The sequence below is a fragment of the Pituophis catenifer genome, unplaced genomic scaffold (assembly GCF_029215685.1).
Source record: "Pituophis catenifer annectens isolate HBS135680 unplaced genomic scaffold, rPitCat1.0.hap2 SCAF_14, whole genome shotgun sequence".
Lineage (NCBI taxonomy): Eukaryota > Metazoa > Chordata > Lepidosauria > Squamata > Colubridae > Pituophis > Pituophis catenifer.
Window position 1 is genome coordinate 10105803 of NW_027256894.1, and position 21738 is coordinate 10127540.

A 21738-nucleotide genomic window follows, 5' to 3' on the forward strand; every position below is an offset into this window, starting at 1 on the left:
GTTGTGTGAACTCAGGCACTGGACTGGACTGGACTGGACTGGATTGAACTGAACGCTCCTTGTTTGAGTAAAAATGCTGCGATGCCATACAGAGACTATAAACACACCGTGGAATGTAGCCAAGGGCAAAAGGCAATTACTTTGATGTCACGGGGCTTCAAAGAAAAGGAAATGAAGATCAGGGCATAAAGGAGCACCTTACCCATTATCCACTCACTCTGCTGGTTACTTAATCCAAAGCAGAGTGGAGATTCCATAGCTTCCTATGCAGAGTAGTGTAGCTCTACTGCCCCTTAGTGACCATTTCCCAGCAATAGTAAGCCATTTACTAAAAATGTCTATGGAGATTCTCAGTCATCCATGGTTGTCCCAAAGTGTTTTTTTTTTTCAAGAGTGATTTCCGCTTTTGAAATAGCCGTAACTTGCTTCTTTCGCGTCCTTTGCTCATAACGTTTCGCTAACCAGGGAAACCTTTACTTTTATTTCTGCTGAAAGAGCTACCGTATTTGCAGGAGGGCTAGTAAGAAAGAGATGCATTTAAATACGCGTCATGTACTGTAGATTGGCTTGCCCCAAAGGAGCTTTTTTCAAAAGGCAACTGGACTTTCCTCGTTTCTTCCTTGAAGACATTTCGCTTCTCCTCCAAGAAGCTTCTTCAATTCTTCAGTCCAGTGGGAAGGAAAAAAAAACCCACCTTTTGGGACATTTACTAAGAAAGGCAGGTGACTTCCTAACGCCAACGGTAATTCTGCTCCAGTTTAGTTTTTAGTTTACTTTATTGTCATTGCACCTCGTACAATGAACACTTATCCTGTCAGGTTGACTCAGCCTTCCATCCTTCCGAGGTGGGTAAAATGAGGACCCAGATTGTTGGGGGCAATAGGGCTGACTCTGTAAACCGCTTAGAGAGGGCTGTAAAGCATTGTGAAGCAGTATATAAGTCTAAGTGCTATTGCTATAAGGCTTGATCCACAAGGCTAGCTCCTATTTGCCCAAACCACAAAAAAGCAACGTATTATTTAAAAAGTGTCCAGGTGATATTTTCCCCATTTCCATGGGATCACACTTTATCTCTAAATAAAACAATCCAGAATACACAAAGAATGAAAATCAAGACTATATAATGAAAGACAAAAGTATAAATAAAAAGGAAATCAGAGTTGGAAGATTTCAAAAAAGAAAACAAGGTTGGCCTTAATACAGTTCGAGGAGATGGCTTTAATCCTAATCTAGATATTCCTGTCTACTTTTGCTAATTTCTATAGAAATAATCCAATGTATTCGGAGTACCACTTTGGTGTAGTGGTTAAAAGTACTAGAAGACCATGAATTCTAGTCTTGGCTTAGGCAGTATGCCGGATGGGTGATTTGGTGGGGACAGTCACTCACTCTCAATCAAGAGAAGATTGTTTTTTTTTTTATTTAAGAACATTTATATGGCCACCCAACTGAGTCTCAACGATACCTGGTGGCGTAGGACATCAATTTCCAGAAATGTTGTCAAATCCATGCAGTTGCAAGAACTCAAGACTGACTGGAAGGTACACTCAGGAACCAGTGAAATTTAGAATATAAATTCTAAAACCATTGCACTAAAACCAGAATTCACTTCTGGGCTCGGCAATTACATCTGACAATTACCGCATGGATTTTCCTTATATAAAACCATCCCATTCTTCAATAAAATCAGTATAAAGCCACACTTCTCAAATCGTATTAAAACATTATTAAAAACTTGTCCAAACTGTTTTAAGACTTATCAAAATTTAAATACATGAAAATCTCAGCCTAAAAATGTTATATTCTAAACCATTCAGAGTTGTTGATTTTTTTTAAAAAAAAAAATATTATTATTTCATTGCATATCCTTTAGACTGCATATTGCAAAGACTCTCTTTTTCAAAAGTGTGTACCCTCCTAAGTCTAACGATCTGCAATAAAACCATTTGTGGACTTTGGTTTTGATGTGGATGTAAAAGTCTGTATGGTGTGTTGGGTTTATGACACAGCAGATAATGGCACTAGGAGATGGTATTGGCTGGCATTAATTAATATTATTATTATTTAGGAGAGGGTCATTTAATCCATTCTTCATTCCTTTCTTCATACACTCCCCTTCAATATCGCTGAGAGAGTCTTCTTCTTCTTCTTCTTCTTCATCACTCCGTTCATCTTTAATATTCTAGGAAGAAAGAATAGCAAAAGTGTTAAGAAAAACCAATTATGCACTATGTGGATTGCTTGGCGTTACGGAAAACAAGGAAGAAAATGTGAGGTGTAGACCAACAGTGATTGATTGTCAGGTACCAAGGATCAGGAATGTGAAGTTGGGTTACATGTCCACTGACTTGTGGATAAGAGTTTGTGAAAAGCGTAGAAAGAATAATTCTAAAGCAATAATGAAGGAATATCAGACTTTATACTCGTATGTATTTTTGGACAGCTTTTCAATTTGTGGCACCCCCTAAAATTTGATGTCCTGGATGACTATTTAGGTTGTTGCCTAAGCCTACAACTGACCCTAGTGCAATCCTACACACATATAAAGGTAAAGGTTCCCCTCACACGTATGTACTAGTCGTTCCCGACTCTAGGGGGCGGTGCTCATCTCCGTTTCAAAGCCGAAGAGCCAGCGCTGTCCGAAGACGTCTCCGAAGACTCAACATCAAAGGCGCATGGAATGCTGTTACCTTCCCACCAAAGGTGGTCCCTATTTTCCTACTTGCATTTTTTACCTGCTTTCGAACTGCTCGGTTGGTGGAAGCTGGGACAAGTAACAGGAGCTCACCCCGTTATGCGGCACTAGGGATTCGAACCGCTGAACTGCCGACCTTTCGATCGACAAGCTCAGTGCCTTAGCCACTGATCCACCACGTCCCTACACACACAGTGCTCCCTTTATTTATACTGAAACCGTGCAAATGCTTTAGCTTGGAAGACTGTTACTTTGAGAGCTGCCCTGACTCTCCTTGCACAGCAAGAACACATTTTCATTGGATCTTTGGTGGGGGGTTATTGGATTTGTATTGGGGTTTTATTTTCATAAGCCACCCAGAGACTCTGTGAGTGAGTTGGGCAGCCGTATAAATTTTCTTAATAAGTAAATAAGTAAATCTTAGGTTCATTCTTAGTTCTGCCACTTTATATATATATATATATGCTCATAAGTCCATATCAGACTACTCTTAGGTTAGTAGTTTACACAAGGTTGGGATTGAGGGGTCCTTGGGGCTCTCTGAGCTGAGTTGTTTTCTTGGAGACGTTTCATTACCAAACTAGGTAACTAGGTATCCGTGCTTGCAGACATTGCATTGAGTAATGCAATGACCACCTCCTCTCTGTCCTCCTGCCTGCAAACTCCCACTCTCTTCTAGCACTGATGATGTTATCTAGTTGGGTAATGAAACGTCTGCAAGAAAACCACCAAGCTCAGAGAGCACCAAGGACCCCATAGTTGTCATTGTCCTCTTTCTCCTTCTCCTCCTTCTCCTCCTCTTCCTCCTCCTCAGGGGTGGGCTGCTGGGGATTCGCAGGGGTTCAGGAGAAACTTTAGCTAAGATTAACTTTAGCTAAGATTTGAGAACCCCCAAATCCCGCAAATATGCCCCTCCCCCGCTGTGCTGCAGGAGACTGACTAGGCCACATGCACCAAGGCTATGCCCACCCAGCAACCGTGCAGAGAACCCCTTGGTAAAAATTCTGAAGTTCCTCCTCCTCCTCCTCTCTGCACACCCCATTCCCTTCTAACACTGATGAAGTTATCTAGTTGGGTAATGAAACACCCACAAGAAAACCACCAAGTTCAGAGAGCACCAAAGACCCCATAGTTCTCCTCCTCCTCCTCCTCCTCCTCCTCCTCCTCCTCCTCCTCCTCCTCCTCCTATCGGCACACCCCATTCCCTTCTAACACTGATGAAGTTATCTAGTTGGGTAATGAAACATCCGCAAGAAACCCACCAAGCTCAGAGAGCACCAAGGACCCCATAGTTGTTGTCCTCTTCCTTCTCCTCCTCTCTGCACACCCCATTCCCTTCTAACACTGATGATGTTACCTAGTTGGGTAATAAAACATCTGCAAGAAAACCACCAAGCTCAGAGAGCATCAAGGACCCTTCATTTTAACCCTGAAGTACCAATAGCCTCCTTTTTGGTACCAAATATAGGCATCAAACGCTTGAGAGAGCATGCAAAGTTTGGGATTGCCCATTTCCACCTCGGTACGCTTAGTTTCCGTGAAAACAGAGCAAAGCTAGAGCAGAAAACGAAAACATAGATAGACTCCACACAGCACAAACTTCCTGGGGTTTTCTCTCTTTTGTCTTTTCCAAAGCTATACGCAGAACTGTATCCAAACAAACAATCCCCGGTGTAAATATTGAAAAATAAACTTGGCACACGATCAGAGAAAGGAAAGGAAAAGCATCTTTCCGCACACAAACAATTGATGAGGTATATCACGTTGGCCAAATCACCCCAGGACTTCCTGGGTAGAATTTCCCTTTGCCCTTCACGTAAGGCAACAAGTTCTTTTGGGGCTCCATCAGGACTGTTGTTAAGATTTTACAGAGATGGGGAGATGGGGGGGGACCCTCCATGAATGATATAGGTGCCTCCTATACATAAAGGTAAAGGTTCCCCTCGCAATGCAGTTTATTTTCAAGATCTCTGTGACTACAAGGACTAGCGATCTTACTGAATTATCCATTTTAGTTTGCAATTTTTACCTCTTCTCGGTCTCTTCTCACCTATCAGCTAAGCAATTATTAGCACTCAATAAAAAGATAAAAGATTCCCCTCGCACATATGTGCTAGTCGTTCCCAACTCTAGGGGGCGGCATGACTCAACGCCAAAGGAGCACGGAATGCTGTTCCCTTCCCACCAAAGGCGGTCCCTATTTTTCTACTTGCATTTTTTACGTGCTTTCGAACTGCTAAGTTGGCAGAAGCTGGGACAAGTCATGGGAGCTCACCCCGTTACGCGGCACTAGGGATTCGAACTGCTGAACTGCCAACCTTTCGATCGACAAGCTCAGCATCTTAGCCACTGAGCCACCGCCTCCTATAGAGAGGAAATATTTTGATGGAAATATTTGGTTTATGTTCTAGGGTTGGGTTTAGAACGTTCTAAGGTTGCCTCATTGATCAAAGTCTGGAAAGATGTGCTGTTGAGGAGATGCCTCTTAAGACTGAATATTCTGTGATTGCTTTTTATATTGAACTTAATGCTGACTTTTCCTTTTGGAGTATCAAAAGGAAAGGTATCTGCATAATTGCTCTGTTGAAACATACGTGAAATTTAGCCTGATGGCATTAAGCATATTAAGGAGCCTAACCAGTGCTGACTCAAGTGAATATATATATATATATTGTTTGGCTAGAAGGATAGTAGAGTAATAATTCCATGCATGGAGATCTATTTCAAATGTGAAGTTTTGTTCATTTCAATATATAAAAGATGCTTACATGTACCGTATTTTTCGGAGTATAAGACGCTCCAGACTATAAGACGCACCTACCTTTTTTGGTGAGGAAAAGAAGAAAAAGAAATCTGCCTCTGCCTCCCAGCAATTTTGCCTCATTGCAGCAAACAGCAAATAGCCTGCTTTACTTCCATTTTTGTTTTCAGCATAGCTTGATTGGCGCAAGAAAAAAAAAATCTGCTCCCAGCAATTTACCTCCTTGCAGCAAGCAGCAGAGACTCGTGCAAAACACTGAGAGTCAGGAGATCAATCCAATCAACTTGTGCTAATTAGGCTGTGCTGAAGCTGAAACAAGCTGTTTCTTCTTACTGCTTGCTGCAAAGAGGTAAACTGCTGGGAGGCAGAGGACAAAGGGTGGGGGCCATTGGGTGGGTGGGGCTACATTCTATGTATAAGATGCACCCAAATTTTCACCTCTTTTTAGGGGGGAAAAAGATGCGTCTTATACTCTGAAAAATACCGTAAATCTTGAGGATAATGAGCCGAGGTGGCACAGTGGTTAGAGTGCAGCACTGCAGGCTACTTCAGCTGACTGCTAGCTGCAGTTCGGCAGTTCAAATCTCACCGGCTCAAGGTTGACTCAGCCTTCCATCCTTCTGAGGTTGGTAAAATGAGGACCCAGATTGTTGGGGGCAAGAGGCTGATTCTGTAAACCACTTAGAGAGGGTTGCAAAAGCACTATGAAGCGGTATATAAGTCTTATTCCAATGAAATTGGAATAAAATACCATTTAAAATGAAATTGGAATAAAATACGATTTAGAATGAAATTGGAATAAAATGCAGTCTAAAATGAAGTCGGAATAGAATGCAATAATTTAAGATATGGATAAACGTTTGTTAAGTGAATTTTGCCCCGTTTTACAACCTTTCTTGCCACCGTTGTTAAGTGAATCACTGCAGTTGTTAAGTGAGCAACACTGTTGTTAAGTGAATCAGGCTCCCTCCACTGACTTTGCTTGTCTGAAGGTTGCAAAAGGGGATCACATGACCCTGGGACACTGCAACCGTCATAAGTATGAGTCAGTTGCCAAGTGCCTGAATTTTGATCCCATGACCATGGGGTTGCTGCAAGGGTCAGAAGTGTGAGAAAAAGTCACTTATTTTCGCTTGTAAATTGAAACAGTCACTAAATTTAACAGATTAACAGAGTTGGAAGCAGTGGTGGGTTTCAAAAATTTTTACTACCGGTTCTGTGGGTGGGGCTTGGTGGGTGTGGCATGGCTTGATGGGCGTGGCTTGGTGGGCATGGTAGGGGAAGGATATTGCAAAATCTCCATTCCCACCCCACTCCAGGGGAAGGTTACTGCAAAATCCCCATTTCCTTCCAATCAGCTGGGACTCGGGAGGCAGAGAATAGATGGGGGCGGGGCCAGTCAGAATGTTTACTACCAGTTCTCCGAACTACTCAAAATTCCCACTACCGGTTCTCCAGAACTGGTCAGAACTAGCTGAAACCCACCTCTGGTTGGAAGGGACCTTGCAGGTCATCTAGTCCAACCCCCTGCCCAAGCAGGAGACCCCTACATCTGCCTCCATCTAAGATCGAACTCACAACCTCCTGATTGTCAGGCAAGAGATCGACCTCTAGGACTGCCTGTAAATGATAAAACAGCAAGTAATCTTGATTGGGGATGATGATCCTGAAAGAGCAGAACAAAAGGAAAAGGATCTTTGTATTTTTCTAATCCAAACGAACCATATTAATTTGCCTTTCTCAAATCTAAATCCTGGCGTGTTCACACCTTTTCCGAAACCAAGATCAGCCTCCAATGTTATCGCTTCTTATAGCTGCCAAACCGCAACGCTTAATTTCAGATATGTTTCATTATCACTTGGATGAATCCAGTGGAGAGATAATGACTGTAAACTATAAACAGTTTTTAATACCGGTTGCAGACTTCATTAATTCTGTTAACTATGTTACTGAAATTCAATACGTCCCCTAGGGCACGGGGTCTTTGGACGCATGTCAAAAGCCCAGGTGGTCCCCCATTTGTGAACCCCAATGTCCCGCTGCTTTCTGAGTGAATCCAATTATAAACCCATTATTGGCAGTAAAACAAAGAACAGCATACCAAGACTTTTAGCCTTGTTTTAAGTGACTTTGTTAACCCTAAAATGATGCTTTGGGTTGAACTAAAGGGTTCTGTGTTGTGAGAATCGGGCCCCCTTTAAGCTAACCCAAACCAATCCAAACAACAATTGAGATAATAAGATTTAGTGTATCCCACTGGGTACTGTAATCGGAAGGATTCAAAGAGAAATTGCAGGCTTGCATTTTTATCGAATCCTTTGAAAACTTTCCTCTAGGTATATTCATATATTTTGAAAGATCATTCACAGGGCAGTTTGTTGTCAAGATCACTGTTGACTTCAAGGGCTAGCGATCTTACTGAATTATCTATTTTAGTTTGCAATTTTTACCTCTTCTCCGTCTCATCTATCAGCTAAGCAATTATTAGCACTCAATAAAAAGGTAAAGGTTCCCCTTGCACATATGTGCTAGTCGTTCCTGACTCTAGGGAGCGGTGCTCATCTCCGTTTCAAAGCCGAAGAGCCAGCGCTGTCCAAAGACGTCTCCGTGGTCATGGGGCCGGCATGACTCAACGCCAAAGGTGCACGGAACGCTGTTCCCTTCCCACCAAAGATGGTCCCTATTTTTCTACTTGTATTTTTAACGTGCTTTCGAACTGCTAGGTTGGCAGAAACTGGGACAAGTAACGGGAGCTCATCCCGTTATGCGGCACTAGGGATTCGAACCGCTGAACTGCCGACCTTTCGATCGACAAGCTCAGCGTCTTAGCCACTGAGCCACCGCATCCCTCTTAGCACTCAATAATTGACACTTAATCTGTGATTAAAGCTGAAAATGTAAAGTTGGCCACATCCCAGTTATTAACAAGCATCGCTTCTGTACAGGACCTTGGTTGGCAAATTCAAACTAGGTTCTTGCTTTATTCCACAGATGCCTTCTTTTGAGAAACAGATGAGTCTAGAATAAATCTTCGCTATTCCGGGACCTTTCCATACTTTGTGGATCTGCAGGTAGTCCTCGATTTATGACCACGACTGAACCCCAAATTTCCATTGCTAAACAAGACAGTTGTTAAGTGAGAACAATTAATCAGTGGAACAACTTGCCTCCAGAAGTTGTGAATGCTCCAACACTGGAAATTTTTAAGAAGATGTTGGATAACCATTTGTCTGAAGTGATGTAGGGTTTCCTGCCTAAGCAGGGGGTTGGACTAGAAGACCTCCAAGATCCCTTCCGACTCTGTTATTCTATTCTATTCTATTCTATTCTATTCTATTCTATTCTATTCTATTCTATTCTATTCTATTCTATTCTATTCTATTCTATTCTGTTCTATTCTATTGTGCCACCTTTCTCGCCATGGTTGTTAAGTGAATTGTTACGTTAGTAACATGGTTGTTAAGTGAATCTAGTTTCCCCCTTGATTTTGCTTGTCAGAAGGTTGCAAAAGGTGATCATATGAACCTTTATAACCTTCATAAATACTGTACATGCCAGTTGCTAAGCATTCAAATTCTGATCACGTGACCATGCGGATGGCTGCAACAGTCATAAGTATGAAAAGTGGACCTAAGTCATTTTTTTCAGTGCCCTCGTAACTTTGAATGGTCACTAAACAAAACTGTTGTAAGTCGAGGGCCATGTAGGAAAGGATCTATGGAGATTCTCAGTCCCAAAGGTGCTTTTTCAAAAGGCAACTGGATTTCGTTTTTGCTTGAAGACCTTTCGCTTCTCATCCAAGAAGCTTGGTCAGAACCGAAGGTCAGAACTGGAGAAGCTTCTTGGATGAGAAGCGAAGCGTCTTCAAGCAAAAACAAATCCCAGTTGCCTTTTGAGAAAGCACATGGAAAAGTCTTCTGTTTTGCCTTTGATTGAGAGAAACTCTGCTGTTTCCCAGGGTGGGCAATTAATTTTCCCAAGGAGCCGTATGAGAAAGTGGGACTGTTATAGATGGCTCAACCAAAAGGGCAGTGAAAGTGATAAATGCACACAATAGGCAAATTGAAAACAAGCAGTCGGCTACAAAATAAAAGCAATCGAGTTGTATTGTGTGATGGTCAGGGATGAAATGCTACCAGTTCGCTCCTGTTCGGGCAAACCGGTAGTGATAAAAATTACGGCAGTTTAAAAAAGCTACTGGTTCGCCCAAACCGGTAGTTACCTACCAGTCCGGGCCAACCGGTAGTTTAAAAAAAAGCTACCGATTCCTCCGAACCCGTATTTCCAACAATCAGCTGTGCAGCGGGGTTTAGCTTTGCTAGAAAGCAGGAAATCTTGCTTTCTAGAGAAGCTAAATAGCACGGCACAGCTGATCCCGCCCCTCGCTTCTACTTACCTTCCCAAGCCTCCTTTCGGTGCATACTGCACATGTGCGCATGTGTGCAGAGCGCACATTTGGTGTGCAGTGCGCATGCACGGTCAGCGAACCGGTAGCAAACCGGTTGGGATTTCACCACTGGTGATGGTGTACACTTGATGTATTTATATTTGGTTTCTAATTTCCAATTGACCTCAGGCAGGCCAGACAAGGACAGCAAAAGGGCCATAAAATGTCCAGGTTTGCTCTGTCGTGTAAGAGTTCTCTCCCTGCCAAACATTTCACTTTGAATTGAACTTAACTTTGAATATTTAATACTCTACATCAAGGGTGTCAAACTCAAGGCTTGGGGCCCAGATCTGGCCCGTGGGGTGCTTAGATCTGACCCGAAGGGCCACCCTGGAAACAGCGAAGGACTGACCCACAGTGCCTCTGCCAGCAAAAATGGAGCTCGGGAGGGCTCCGTTTTTGCTGGCAGAGGACTGCAGGAGGATCCGCCCCCAGTCATGTCCGGGCCACTATAGGCGGCCCCGACATGAGTGATATTGAGCTGGCCACGCCCTCCTGGCCATGCCCTCCCCCTGCCCCCCAAGGTCAAACACAACCCTGATACGGCCCTGAATGAAATTGAGTTTGACACGCCTGCTCTACATGTAGTTCAGAGGTGGTATTTAACTGGTTCGGACCGGTTTGGACAAATCGGTAGTGGCCTGCCCCAGCTCTATGCTGTGCTATTTAGGCACAATTTTGAGGCTGGGCGCATGCATAGAAGGCGTGCACACGAGCGAAGCACATGTGTGGAAGGCTGAGCGCATGCTCAGAGGCGTTCTCTCTCACATTTTCAGTGCTAGGCGAACCGGTAGGTAAATTACATGAATCCCACATCTGATCTAGTTGTTGTACAAATTCCAGCCGTCTAAAGAGGGAAGTTGTACAAAATGGAATTCTAGACGCTTACAGAAAAATTCCACTTCTTTAAATCCTTGGCTGGCTAAGAGGAAGTGACACCATCTCCCCCCCCCAAAAAAATTTTTTTTTAAAAAAGCTACCCAGATGTTGGAGGGAATTGGACTGTCAGGGAGATTCTCCAAAAAAAAAAAAAAGCTTTTTCTCAGAGAAACCTTAGTCAATTCGAAAGCGTTTGGAGACTGAATTGAAGAGGTTTATGGCCAAAATATTGGGAAGGGAAGGGAAGGGGACACTAGACATTAAACAACATACAAAATGGTGCTGATGTAGTGGCAACAAACATGTTACGAACTGTTCTAGTCTCCCCATGAGGTGGATCAAATTTTAACATAAAAAATAAGATTACTTTTAATATTAATTAATTAATATTAATATTAATTACCTAATAGTAATAAGCAGCGGTGGGTTTCAGAAATGCTTCCCACTGGTTTGCCGCACATGCTCACTTCACACACAAGTGCGCCTTCTGCGCATGCGCCCGGCCTTCTATGCATGCGCCCGGCCTTCTATGCATGCGCCCGGCCTTCTGCACATGCGCCCGGCCTTCTATGCATGCGCCCGGCCTTCTATGCATGCACCCGGCCTTCTAAACATGCGCCCGGCCTTCTATGCATGCGCCCGGCCTTCTAAACATGTGTCCGGCCTTCTGAACATGCGCCCGGACTTCTATGCATGCGCCCGGCCTTCTAAACATGTGCCCGGCCTTCTGAACATGCGCCCAGACTTCTGCACATGCGCCCGGCCTTCTATGCATGCACCCGGCCTTCTGCACATGCGCCCAGACTTCTATGCATGCGCCCGGCCTTCTAAACATGTGCCCGGCCTTCTGAACATGCGCCCGGCCTTCTGCACATGCGCCCGGACTTCTATGCATGCGCCCGGCCTTCTGCACATGCGCCCGGACTTCTATGCATGCGCACAGCCTTCTGTGCATGCGCTTTGCTCACGCACATGTCTTTCGCGCATGCGCCCGGCCTCAAAATCGTGGCTAAATAGAACATCTTTACGCTGGGACGGGTGGGCGGGCACCCGCAGTCACCGCTACCGGTTTGCGTGAACTTGTCCGAACCGGCTGAATACCAATTCTGGTAATAAGTAATATTACTATTACGTATAATAAGATCAGGTTATTGGCGAGGGATTGTGCACCTTTCAAATAAAGTTAATTTGTGCAGGAAGAAAAGGAGGAGACATCAACCCGTCTCTCGCTTATATGCTATTTCTTTATGAGCCGTGGTGGCGCAGTGGTCAGAATGCAGCATTTCATGCTAACTCTGCTGACTGCCAGCAGTTCGATCCTGACTGGCTCAAGGTTGACTCAGTCTTCTATCCTTCCGAGGTGGATAAAAAATGAGGACCCAGATTGTTGGGGGCAATATGTTGACTCTATAAACTGCTTAGAAAGGGCTGTAAAGCACTGTGAAGCGGTATATAAGTCTAAGGGCTACTGCTATTGCTATTTAGATGCACTTGACATTCTCCCATCACGGAGAAAAAAGTATTGAATCCCGCTGTGTCTTTTCCATATATCCAAGAAAGTTTACTCCCTTTGATTCTGCAGATTCAAATGAGAGGTTACAAAGGAGCCTTGGTAGTACAGTGGTTTAAAGCACCCTGTTATTAACACAGCTGCCTGCAATTACTGCAGGTTCGAATCTTACCAGGCTCAAGGTTGACTCAGCCTTCCATCCTTTCTAAGGTAGGTTAAATGAGGACCCAGTTTGTGGAGGCAATAAGCTGACTTTGTATAAATATACAAAAGTATGAAGGCTATTGCTTAATGCATTGTAAGCCGCCCTGAGTCTCCGGAGAAGGGCGGCATATAAATCAAATTAAAAAAAAAAAAAAAAAAAGCTCTTTCTCTGTGTGTGTAATAGACAAAGGATCCAAAAAGAGGGTTTCAGATAGTTGGACTGTATATGTTCAATTCACTTATGAAAAAGCAACTTGCACGAGATGTGGAGATAAGAAGAAATTGCATGGTATCTAAGGGAAATTTCTTAGGGACCGGTCATCCCTATTAATGAATATGTTCTAAGGTTGGGAGCAAACAGCAGAGAAAGGACGGTGGGGTTTTTTTGGGCACCACTCGTGTGTCTGCTGGAAGCGATTGGCTTGCAGTTGGTGGAAACATTATTCTGGCTAAGTCAAAATAGGTTGGAAAGACCCATTCTTGAGTCTGGAATTAGGATGTCTCAAGGGATCTAGCACATTAACAGATGTTTGGTTTGGAAAAAGTGAACAGCGAAGTACATCCATAATTAGCAAAATTGAAACACAGGAAAGTTAAAACAAGAAGTAAAGTTGTGAATGGCCCATGTAACAAAATGGCATTGATATCAGACAATGTCATCAATTCATCAACTCTTGGCACAGGCATTGCCATGGTGACCGCTTGTTTTCTTCCTGTATGCTTCACAGAAATTTAAGGCACAGAAAATATATATATAGAGAGAGACAGAGAGTAATCTTTTACTCAATGAACTAGTAAACATGCTCCTGTTGCAAACATCTGGTTTGTCAAGACCAAGATCAACATTCCCCACTCCACCCTGTATTTAATGAGAATGTAATCCGAAGAAAGTGATCAGTGCTGTAAAGTAAAGGAAATCATCTGAGAAATCTGTTGGATCTCTGAATATCAATGACAACCAAATCAGAAAGAGGGAGAAAAGAGAATATAAGACGATCAGTCATCCCAGTGTGGAAATACACTCTTCCATCAAGTCAAGTCAAGCTTGATATTGGAAACCTACCAATTATGTTAGGCTCAACAGCCCAATATGTTTTTTTAGGATGATTAAGAGATCGATCTTCCATCTATTGGAGGAAGCAGTTGAAAAACTCGATTGTGAAGAAAAGTGATTTCTAGAATCAAGACCACCAATCAATAACCCATTTAGAGAATGAATTGTATCTCCAGAGGAGATGACTGGACAGTATATTCAGAAATTAATCACTGGAAATTAATTTTGCAAGAACCTGGAAAGTGATTTGGGTTGATCCAGAGATTCCGGTTGATTTTTCACAAGGACCACAGCCATTCTCACCTCAAATATCCAAAACTGAACACCTCTGGATAAAGCATGCATAGACCTCACAATGACTTACCTGGTCATTGCCTATATTAGCCCAAGCTGGTATAGGAATCCTGAGCACCTGGAAAGGGTAACTGATTGTAAAATAAACAACAACCAAGATGCAAGATGCTAGATGATGGATTGGCCCAGGGAAAGGCAATTTTTCTGCTCCCTTCTTGAATTCAGACTTAAATGTTTGGCCTTGAAGATTTGACACCATAAATTGTGGTTTGTAGTTATGGCAGTGGTGTAATCCAAATTATTTTACTACCGGGTCTGTGGGCGTGGCTTGATGGGCGTGGCTTGGCTTGGCTTGCTGGGCATGGCAGGGGAAGGATACTGCAAAATCTCCATTCCCACCCCACTCCAGGGAAAGAATACTGCAAAATCTCCATTCCTACCCCGCTCCTGGGAGAAGGATATTGCAAAATCTCCATTCCTACCGCACTCTGGGGCCAGCCAGAGGTGGCATTTGCCGGTTCTCCAAACTACTCAAAATTTCCATTACCTCCAGAACCTGTCAGAACCTGCTGGATTTCACCCCTGAGTTATGGTCTTCATTTGAAGCCATAAAACAATGGGCTTGGGAAACGGTTATTTAAACTAAGAATATAAGGAGTTACATGCTGATAAAAGAAAAAAACAATTCCTTATCTCATCCTTTTCTCAATCCTAGCATATAGGGAGCAGCCCGAGTCTGAATCAATGTGGCTTAATACACAATGCAGGATGCATGTTTCCCAACGTGTCCATTTCTGTTTTCTCTAGGGAGATTCGCAGTCATCCAGGTCATGGTTGCCCAAAAGGTGTTTTTTTTAAAAAAGCCGGTGGACTTCCTTTGTTTTTCCTTGAAGACGTTTCGCTCCTCATCCTCTTGGATGAGGAGCGAAACGTCTTCAAGGAAAAATGAAGTCCAGTTGCCTTTGGAAAAAGCACCTTTGGGACAACCATGAAGTGGAGTTGAAACCCAATCTATCCTGAGTTCACCAGCTCAAACGGATTGCCCAATTTTTGTTTTCCCTTGTGATTTCCAGTTTCGAAATAGCAGTAATAGTTGCTTCTTTCCCTTCCTTGAGCATAACGTTTTCGCTAATCGAAGACATCTCACTTCTCATCCAAGAAGTTTCTTCAGTTCTGACCTTGTGAATTTAGGAAGGGGAACTTCAGCTTAGGAAGGACGGATATAACCCTCGGTTCTAGCAGAACATAGCCATGACTGGCTTCCATTAGAAGGATCCTGAAGTCCACCCTTACCTTCACAAAAATGAATTTCTTCAGAATCTTGAAAACCAAGTAGGCCCAATAGAGGTGGAGACCCTGCAGGATCAATAGCTGCCCATTGTATACAAAATATGCGATGACAAGCGTCTGGGTATAAAACACAGGATAATATATCGAGGCCCGTAAAATCCTGTTAGGAAAACAAGAGGGGGAAAAAAAAACACAGTTGGATTATTAGCTGTTATTTCTCCTACCCTAAATTAAAGCATAAATATTCATGTAGGTTATGAATATGTTTGGCAAACACGAATCACGTTTGGCATCCAGCCTAAAAATATCCAGAGAGTCCTTTGTTTTTCAGGTGTTTGCTGAGAGCAGGTGCAGCACCCAGAGGTCACATGTCAACTCGCAAAGCATCCCGGGCCTGCTCTCGAGTTGCCATAAGCAAGGGGGGATGGGAAACCGACGAAACAGTATGGTAGCCAAAGACAGACGCACATTCCAGACTTATCTCTCTCAAGGCTATATCGCAGGATCACCCACAGCGGAAGGAGGAGAGTGATCTCTACAACTCGCGAAATTGCTCCGTTGGGGGGAGGTGGGAAACAGGGTCATGATCAGGGCGTAAATTATGTAGGATCAGAGCTGGCTTCACTTGGCAACGTGCTGACATGAAGCTCCTAATAAATAACTGGATTTCTTTTGAAGCTTGGCTCGAGGCTCATGATTTAATTAGGGCATCTGTCGGAACCCTGACATCACATTTTTCAAGCCGAACAATCCAGAACCCAACTTACCAACATGGAAAGAGAATGAGTCGTGTGATAAAGAACACCACTGCGAAAATGACAAACAGAACACTGCAGGTATTGTCCCAGCGAGCGTAGTTGAACATCTTTGCGGCCTGAAATTGAACAATTGGGAGAAGTTACCACCTTGGAATGGTCTCCTGAAAAAGAATCAGCTGTTGTGGCAGTGAAATTCCTTCTCAGGATAAAATATAAATGCCTTCATAACAGCTCTAGCAAAGGTTGGAAGTGACTTCTTTATATCTTTTCTTTGTTTTCCCCTTTATTTCTCAATCGTATAATTTTCTTTACTTTTCTTTTCCTTCTTTAAATTTATATTATTTTTACTCTGTAAAAAAAAAGGTCTTTGATAAATGTAAATCTATTGCAATAAATATATCATGGACTGTCAACTCGCAAAGCATGCCTGGCCTGCTCCCATAGGCAAGGGGGGTGGGAAACCAATGAAGCAGGATTGCAGCCAAAAACAGAAGCACATTCCAGACATATTTCTCTCAAGGCTGTCTCCCAGGGTTACCCACAGCGCCCCGGAGAGAAGTGATCTCTACAACCCACAAAATTGCTCTGCTGATGAATGTGATTGATGACACACTCTGGGGGGAAACAGGGTCATGATTCGGGCGTAAATTATGTGGGGCCAGAGTTGGTTTCACTTGGAACGTGCTGACACAAAGCTCTTAATAATTAACTGGATTTCTTTTGAAGCTTGGTTCGAGGCTCATGATTTAATTAGCACATTCGTCGGAACCCTGACAGCGGACTATATCTATATATATATATATATATATATATATATATATATATATATATATATATATATGCACACTAAGATACATATACATTCCCTCTCACCCCTAATTAAAGAGGAATCCATTGTTTCCCCATCTTCATCACTTTGGGAAGGGATGCCTTTGAGGAAATAAATGTTATGTTGGACATTTGGTCCAAAAACATTGCTAGCTGGTAGCTGTCATGGACAAAAAGTACTATCTTTATATCTCAATTACAGCGATTGGCCTGTAAGATGTAACACTGCTTCCCAATAATAAGGCAGAGTCTTGAAGATTTATGTTCATAGAACTGGTCCCCAAATTGGTGTTCAGCTCGGCAGCAACACTGAGAGACAACCTTGGCTGTTGTGGGGAGTGGGGGGAAATGAGCTGAGTTAGGACATAGTTTTTTTTTGGATGGAAGACCACCAGGTATGCTTTTTCCGGATGAAATAAGCCAATGTTTCATGTCAGGCCTTGATAGGATAGCTTATCATTTAGACTCAGGGCTCATACAAAACTCCTCCAGATACCACAATGGATGCAAAACAATACTAACGAAATCCCGTGACTTGTGTAACTAAGCACAAGCACAGACAGATGCTGAGATTTACCTCCAGCCAGATATCTGCAGAATCGTGGACGATCATCACCAGGGTTCCAAGACGGAGGTAATTGGCACTATAGGAAGAGAACATCAAGCCAAGGGCGGCAAAATGATGCACCACGTGGGCCATGAAATCCTGAGAAAAAGAAATAGAGAAATTGACTTCTCAAACCCGAGACGATTTTTGGAAGATGGAGAGTGATGGCTCTGTCATAGGAAAATTAGGATGGAGGTACCAAAACCCATGTGCCCAGAAGGATTCTGAATGAGTAGATAAAAATAAAGAACTCATCTACTTAACTGCTTCAAAGCCGTAAAAAAAAACAGCCCCAGGGATTGGTTTCATGGAGAGAGGTTTTCCAGCGGACCGGAAGGGGCGTGGTTTCGTGTGCTGCCTGCATCCCACGGATGGGGCTTTGCTTGTTTGCGCAGTCTGGTTGCTGGCATAACACGGACTGGGGTTGGTCCACAGACCAGGGGTTAGCGAACCCTGGCCACAAAAGGTAAAGGCTTCCCCTGTCAGGTCAGGTCCAACTCTAGGGGGCAGTGCTCATCATCTCTGTTTCTTGGCCAAGGCAGCCAGCATTGTTCAAAGACATCTCTATGGTTGTGTGCAGGAGTGAAATCTACTTACCTTCCCAACTGGTTCAGAAGTGCACATGCGCACTTGGATCCTCTGCGCATGTGCAAACCCTTCTGCGCATGTGCAGAAGGAAAAAAACAGGTTACTTCCTGGTTAAAACTAGGAAGTAATGACTGGGCAGGTGGGTGGAGCCTTACGCTACCATTGCTATTGGTTCTCCGAACCACTGGCTGCCATCGCTACCAGTTCGGCTGAACTGGTCCCAACCAGGAGCATTTCAACCCTGGTTGTGCAGCCAGCTTGATTATACACCGAGGCGCACAGAATGCTGTTACCTTCCCACCAAAATGGTAACTATTTATCTACTCACATTTGCACATGGTTTCGAACTGCTAGATGGGCAGGAGCTGAGACGAGTATCAGACTTTCACCCTGTCATGCAGGCCTTGGGTTTCGAACCCGGGCTGTCCCCTTTCCAGCTAACAAGCTCAGCATCTTTTAACGGCTGAGCCATCGTACCCCTAGCAAAGTCGCATACTGTAGATATAAAGACCTGTTCTTTTTGAATCTTGGTTGAAAAATAATGATGGGAAATGATGTACGTTACTTGGATCAGTGGTGGGTTGCTCCCAGTTCTGTCCGGTTCTTGAGAACCGGTAGTAAAAGCAGCGGGAGGCTCTGCCCACCTGCCCGGATGTCATAAGGTATGATCTGTGCATGTGCCGAAGCGTGCGTGCACGCTCCCATTGCAAACCGGTAGTAAAGGTAAGTAGAACCCACCCCTGACTTGGATGAGTAAGAAATGAGCAGTAGTAAAAGATATTCTGCAAGGAAACATCTGAAATGGACAAGGGCGGGAGGGTCTAGCTTAATTTGGAGGCAAGCCAACTTTACAGGCATGAGAGAATAATAAGAAAAAAGACTTAAGGTTTTTTGGAAGATAACTGAGTAAACCTGAGTAAGCCTTAGCTGATTGTGACTTCTTTAGTGGTGCCCAACTTCAATGCTACAAATAATCTGAGCCACTCCGAATTTCAGAGTAAGAATGGCTTTTACATTTAGAGTTACAAAGGATTCAATCCAGGGGTGAAATCTACTTACCTTCCTTACCGGTTCGGAAGCGCACGTGTCGCAGACCCTCTGTGCATGCGCAAAACTTTCTGGGCAAGTGGGTGGAGCCTCATGCCGCCATCACTACTGGTTCTCTGAACCACCCACCATGATCGCTACCGGATCAGTTGAACCGGTCCGAACCGGGAGCATTTCAATCTGCTATATATTTGTCTCCCTGACAGTTATCTAGCATCCTGGAAACCAGGAACTAAGAATAGCTTGCATCCCATTCCCAAACCGATGACGTTGTCAATCTTCCTTACCTTCCTTTTAGTGTCGGTTCCAAGAGTAAAGAGCAACGACCAATAGAAGCTCATCTGGAGCATGTAGTACCAATACTGGGAAGGGAGCATGGCCTGCAAAGAGCGTATGAGAAGAGAAAAGGCAGTTACTTTTTTGGTTAGAGAGGGAGTACATTTGTTCCAGAGCAGGAGAAAAAAGGTTGACAATAGGACATTGCCTACCAAAAGAACAAAACAAAAGCTTCCCCCCACCCCCCGTGACCTCACTGCTAAACAACTAATTCCCACCACATGTTTTATGCCCTGGGATGTCAAATCATGTGGTAGGGCTGTATTACTGTACTATTATCCTTCTCATCTTTCCTATTAACTAATCCCTTAGCACAGTGATGGTGAACCTTTTCAGCACCGAGTGCTGGAAAGGGAGCATGTGCCCTCTCGTCTGAACCTGTCTTTTATATAGTATCCTATTATGAAATATATTGATTGCTTATTTAGTATCCTATGACTATCATTGGGTATTACGATTTATGATGATTGTATTTTAGGATTATGATCATGATTTATCACTTGTTGCTTTTATGTACACTGAGAGCTTATGTATCGGAGACAAGTTCCTTGTGTCCAATCACGCTTGGCCAATAAAGAATTCCTACTCTACTCTACTCTACTCTACTCTACTCTACTCTACCCTACCCTACCCTACCCTACCCTACCCTACCCTACCCTACCCTACCCTACCCTACCCTACCCTACCCTACCCTATTCTATTCTATTCTATTCTATTCTATTCTATTCTATTCTATTCTATTCTATTCTATTCTATTCTATTCTATTCTAATGGAACCAGGATTGGAGCAATAAATACTAGAAGAAGAGCAGAGCCTGGGGAATGGAGTCAAGAGAGGAATTAGTCTGGAGTCAATACCCACAAGCAGTCCAAATCCAGCCCTCCTTGAATCCCACTAACTCTTAACTAGCATTAATTTAATGCTGACTTTTAGTTGACTAGATTCTTGCTGATAGGAATGAGCAATAAATCTTCTTAACTGGAACTTAAAGCGTAGTCCTGATTCATCACACCTGATATTAATCCCACGAAGCATCAGGACTATGCAATTAAGTTCCAGTTAAGAAGATTTATCACCATCATACCTTTGAGTTCTACCTGTAGCCAGGATGGACCTGGTAGGTCCGTCATTATAAATTGAAGCTACTTATATCATTCAAGGAAGCAAACATAACCTAATACGTCTAATATGGTGTATTCTATTAATACTAGCAATAATGTTAGCAACAATCATTCATAATGATGCATATTGAAGCTAGGACACTGTTTGTGGTCTGCTGATTCTTATTTGTTTCATCACGGTAGCATCTCATGACAACATGAAAACGCTTCATTTACCATGAAATGAATTCCCAAGGGAACCCTATGCTACTGGAATCTGCAATCCCAAATGGTGAAAAAAGCTATTCATGGGCCAATCAAAAATGAAGGCAGGAATATTTCTTCACACAACGTCAACAGTGGTATCGCTAAAGTACCAGTAAGAGACTCACATGGTTTGGATAGTTGAGCCACACTTGCCAAAGGTCATAAAACCAGGATTTCTAGAAGGAATGCAGGAGGAGACAGAAAACAATCATCAATGTTTCCACATGACAACAGTGCAAATCTCATCCCTGCCACAAACTCACTACTTAATTTGGGTGGGTTAGGCATTATTTCTTTTTGCTGCTCATCAGGGTAACCCTATTGGGCCGTCTTCTACAACAGCCTTGCCCAAGATGGTGGCCATCACAGGGTGGAGCTGAAAGTCAAAAACCTTCAGATTGTAACGCACCTTTCTTCTTCGCAACTAACCCTGTGAAGTAGGTTGGGCAGAGAGGTAGTGACTGCTCGAAAGTCATTTAGTAAGCTACCTTGGCTGAAGATGGATTGATGCCCTCCCCAACTCTATGATTCTGGCATTGGGACTTGCATGTTCCTGGCCCACTTTAAGGATCTTCACTCTTCTCCATTTTTGGCAGCTCCAAATTGGAGATGGCTATAACCAGAGACTTAAGGGTAACTGAGAAAACCACACACAAAGTACTTTGGAATGAAGGGATATATATATATGCCTCAGGATAATGTTGCAGGACCAGTGGTTTAGTCTTCCAAAGTATTTGGACTTATGCTGGAGCCCATCCTCAGGGAACTTCTCACACGTTCCAGTAGAGAGAAGTTCCAAGTCCGAAAGCTTGGAAGACTAAACCTCTGGTCCTGGTCAACAACTCATATTGGATCCTGCAAAGTACTTTGTGGCTTAAACATGTTATGGCCGCCAGGTGTCAGTGGAGCTGGCGGCAGACTTGGACGATGAGGAGGTTGGGGAGGAACTTGGGCCAGCTCTGGAGTCCGGGGAAGGCTCTAATGGATGCTCTACGTCAGATGCAAAGATAGAGCCAGGGCCATCCGACATTTCCTAGCCACCGGAGAGGCAGCTGCCTTTGGAGGCTGAGAT

At 43.5% G+C, this 21738-nt stretch overlaps 1 protein-coding gene across 1 annotated transcript in view; it reads right to left on the reverse strand.

Annotated features, from left to right (window-relative positions):
• Positions 1-1981: 1981 nt before the first annotated feature.
• CERS3 (ceramide synthase 3) overlaps positions 1982-21738 on the reverse strand; it is a 36928-nt gene continuing 17171 nt past the window's right edge. Inside the window, exons 5-10 of the mRNA XM_070953630.1 lie at positions 20792-20842; positions 19250-19342; positions 17298-17426; positions 15902-16008; positions 15138-15294; positions 1982-2182 (exon numbers count right to left, since the gene is read on the reverse strand). Of these exons, the coding sequence (XP_070809731.1) occupies positions 2045-2182; positions 15138-15294; positions 15902-16008; positions 17298-17426; positions 19250-19342; positions 20792-20842 (675 nt within the window). The 3' untranslated portion in view covers positions 1982-2044. The remainder of the gene's footprint in view (positions 2183-15137; positions 15295-15901; positions 16009-17297; positions 17427-19249; positions 19343-20791; positions 20843-21738) is intronic.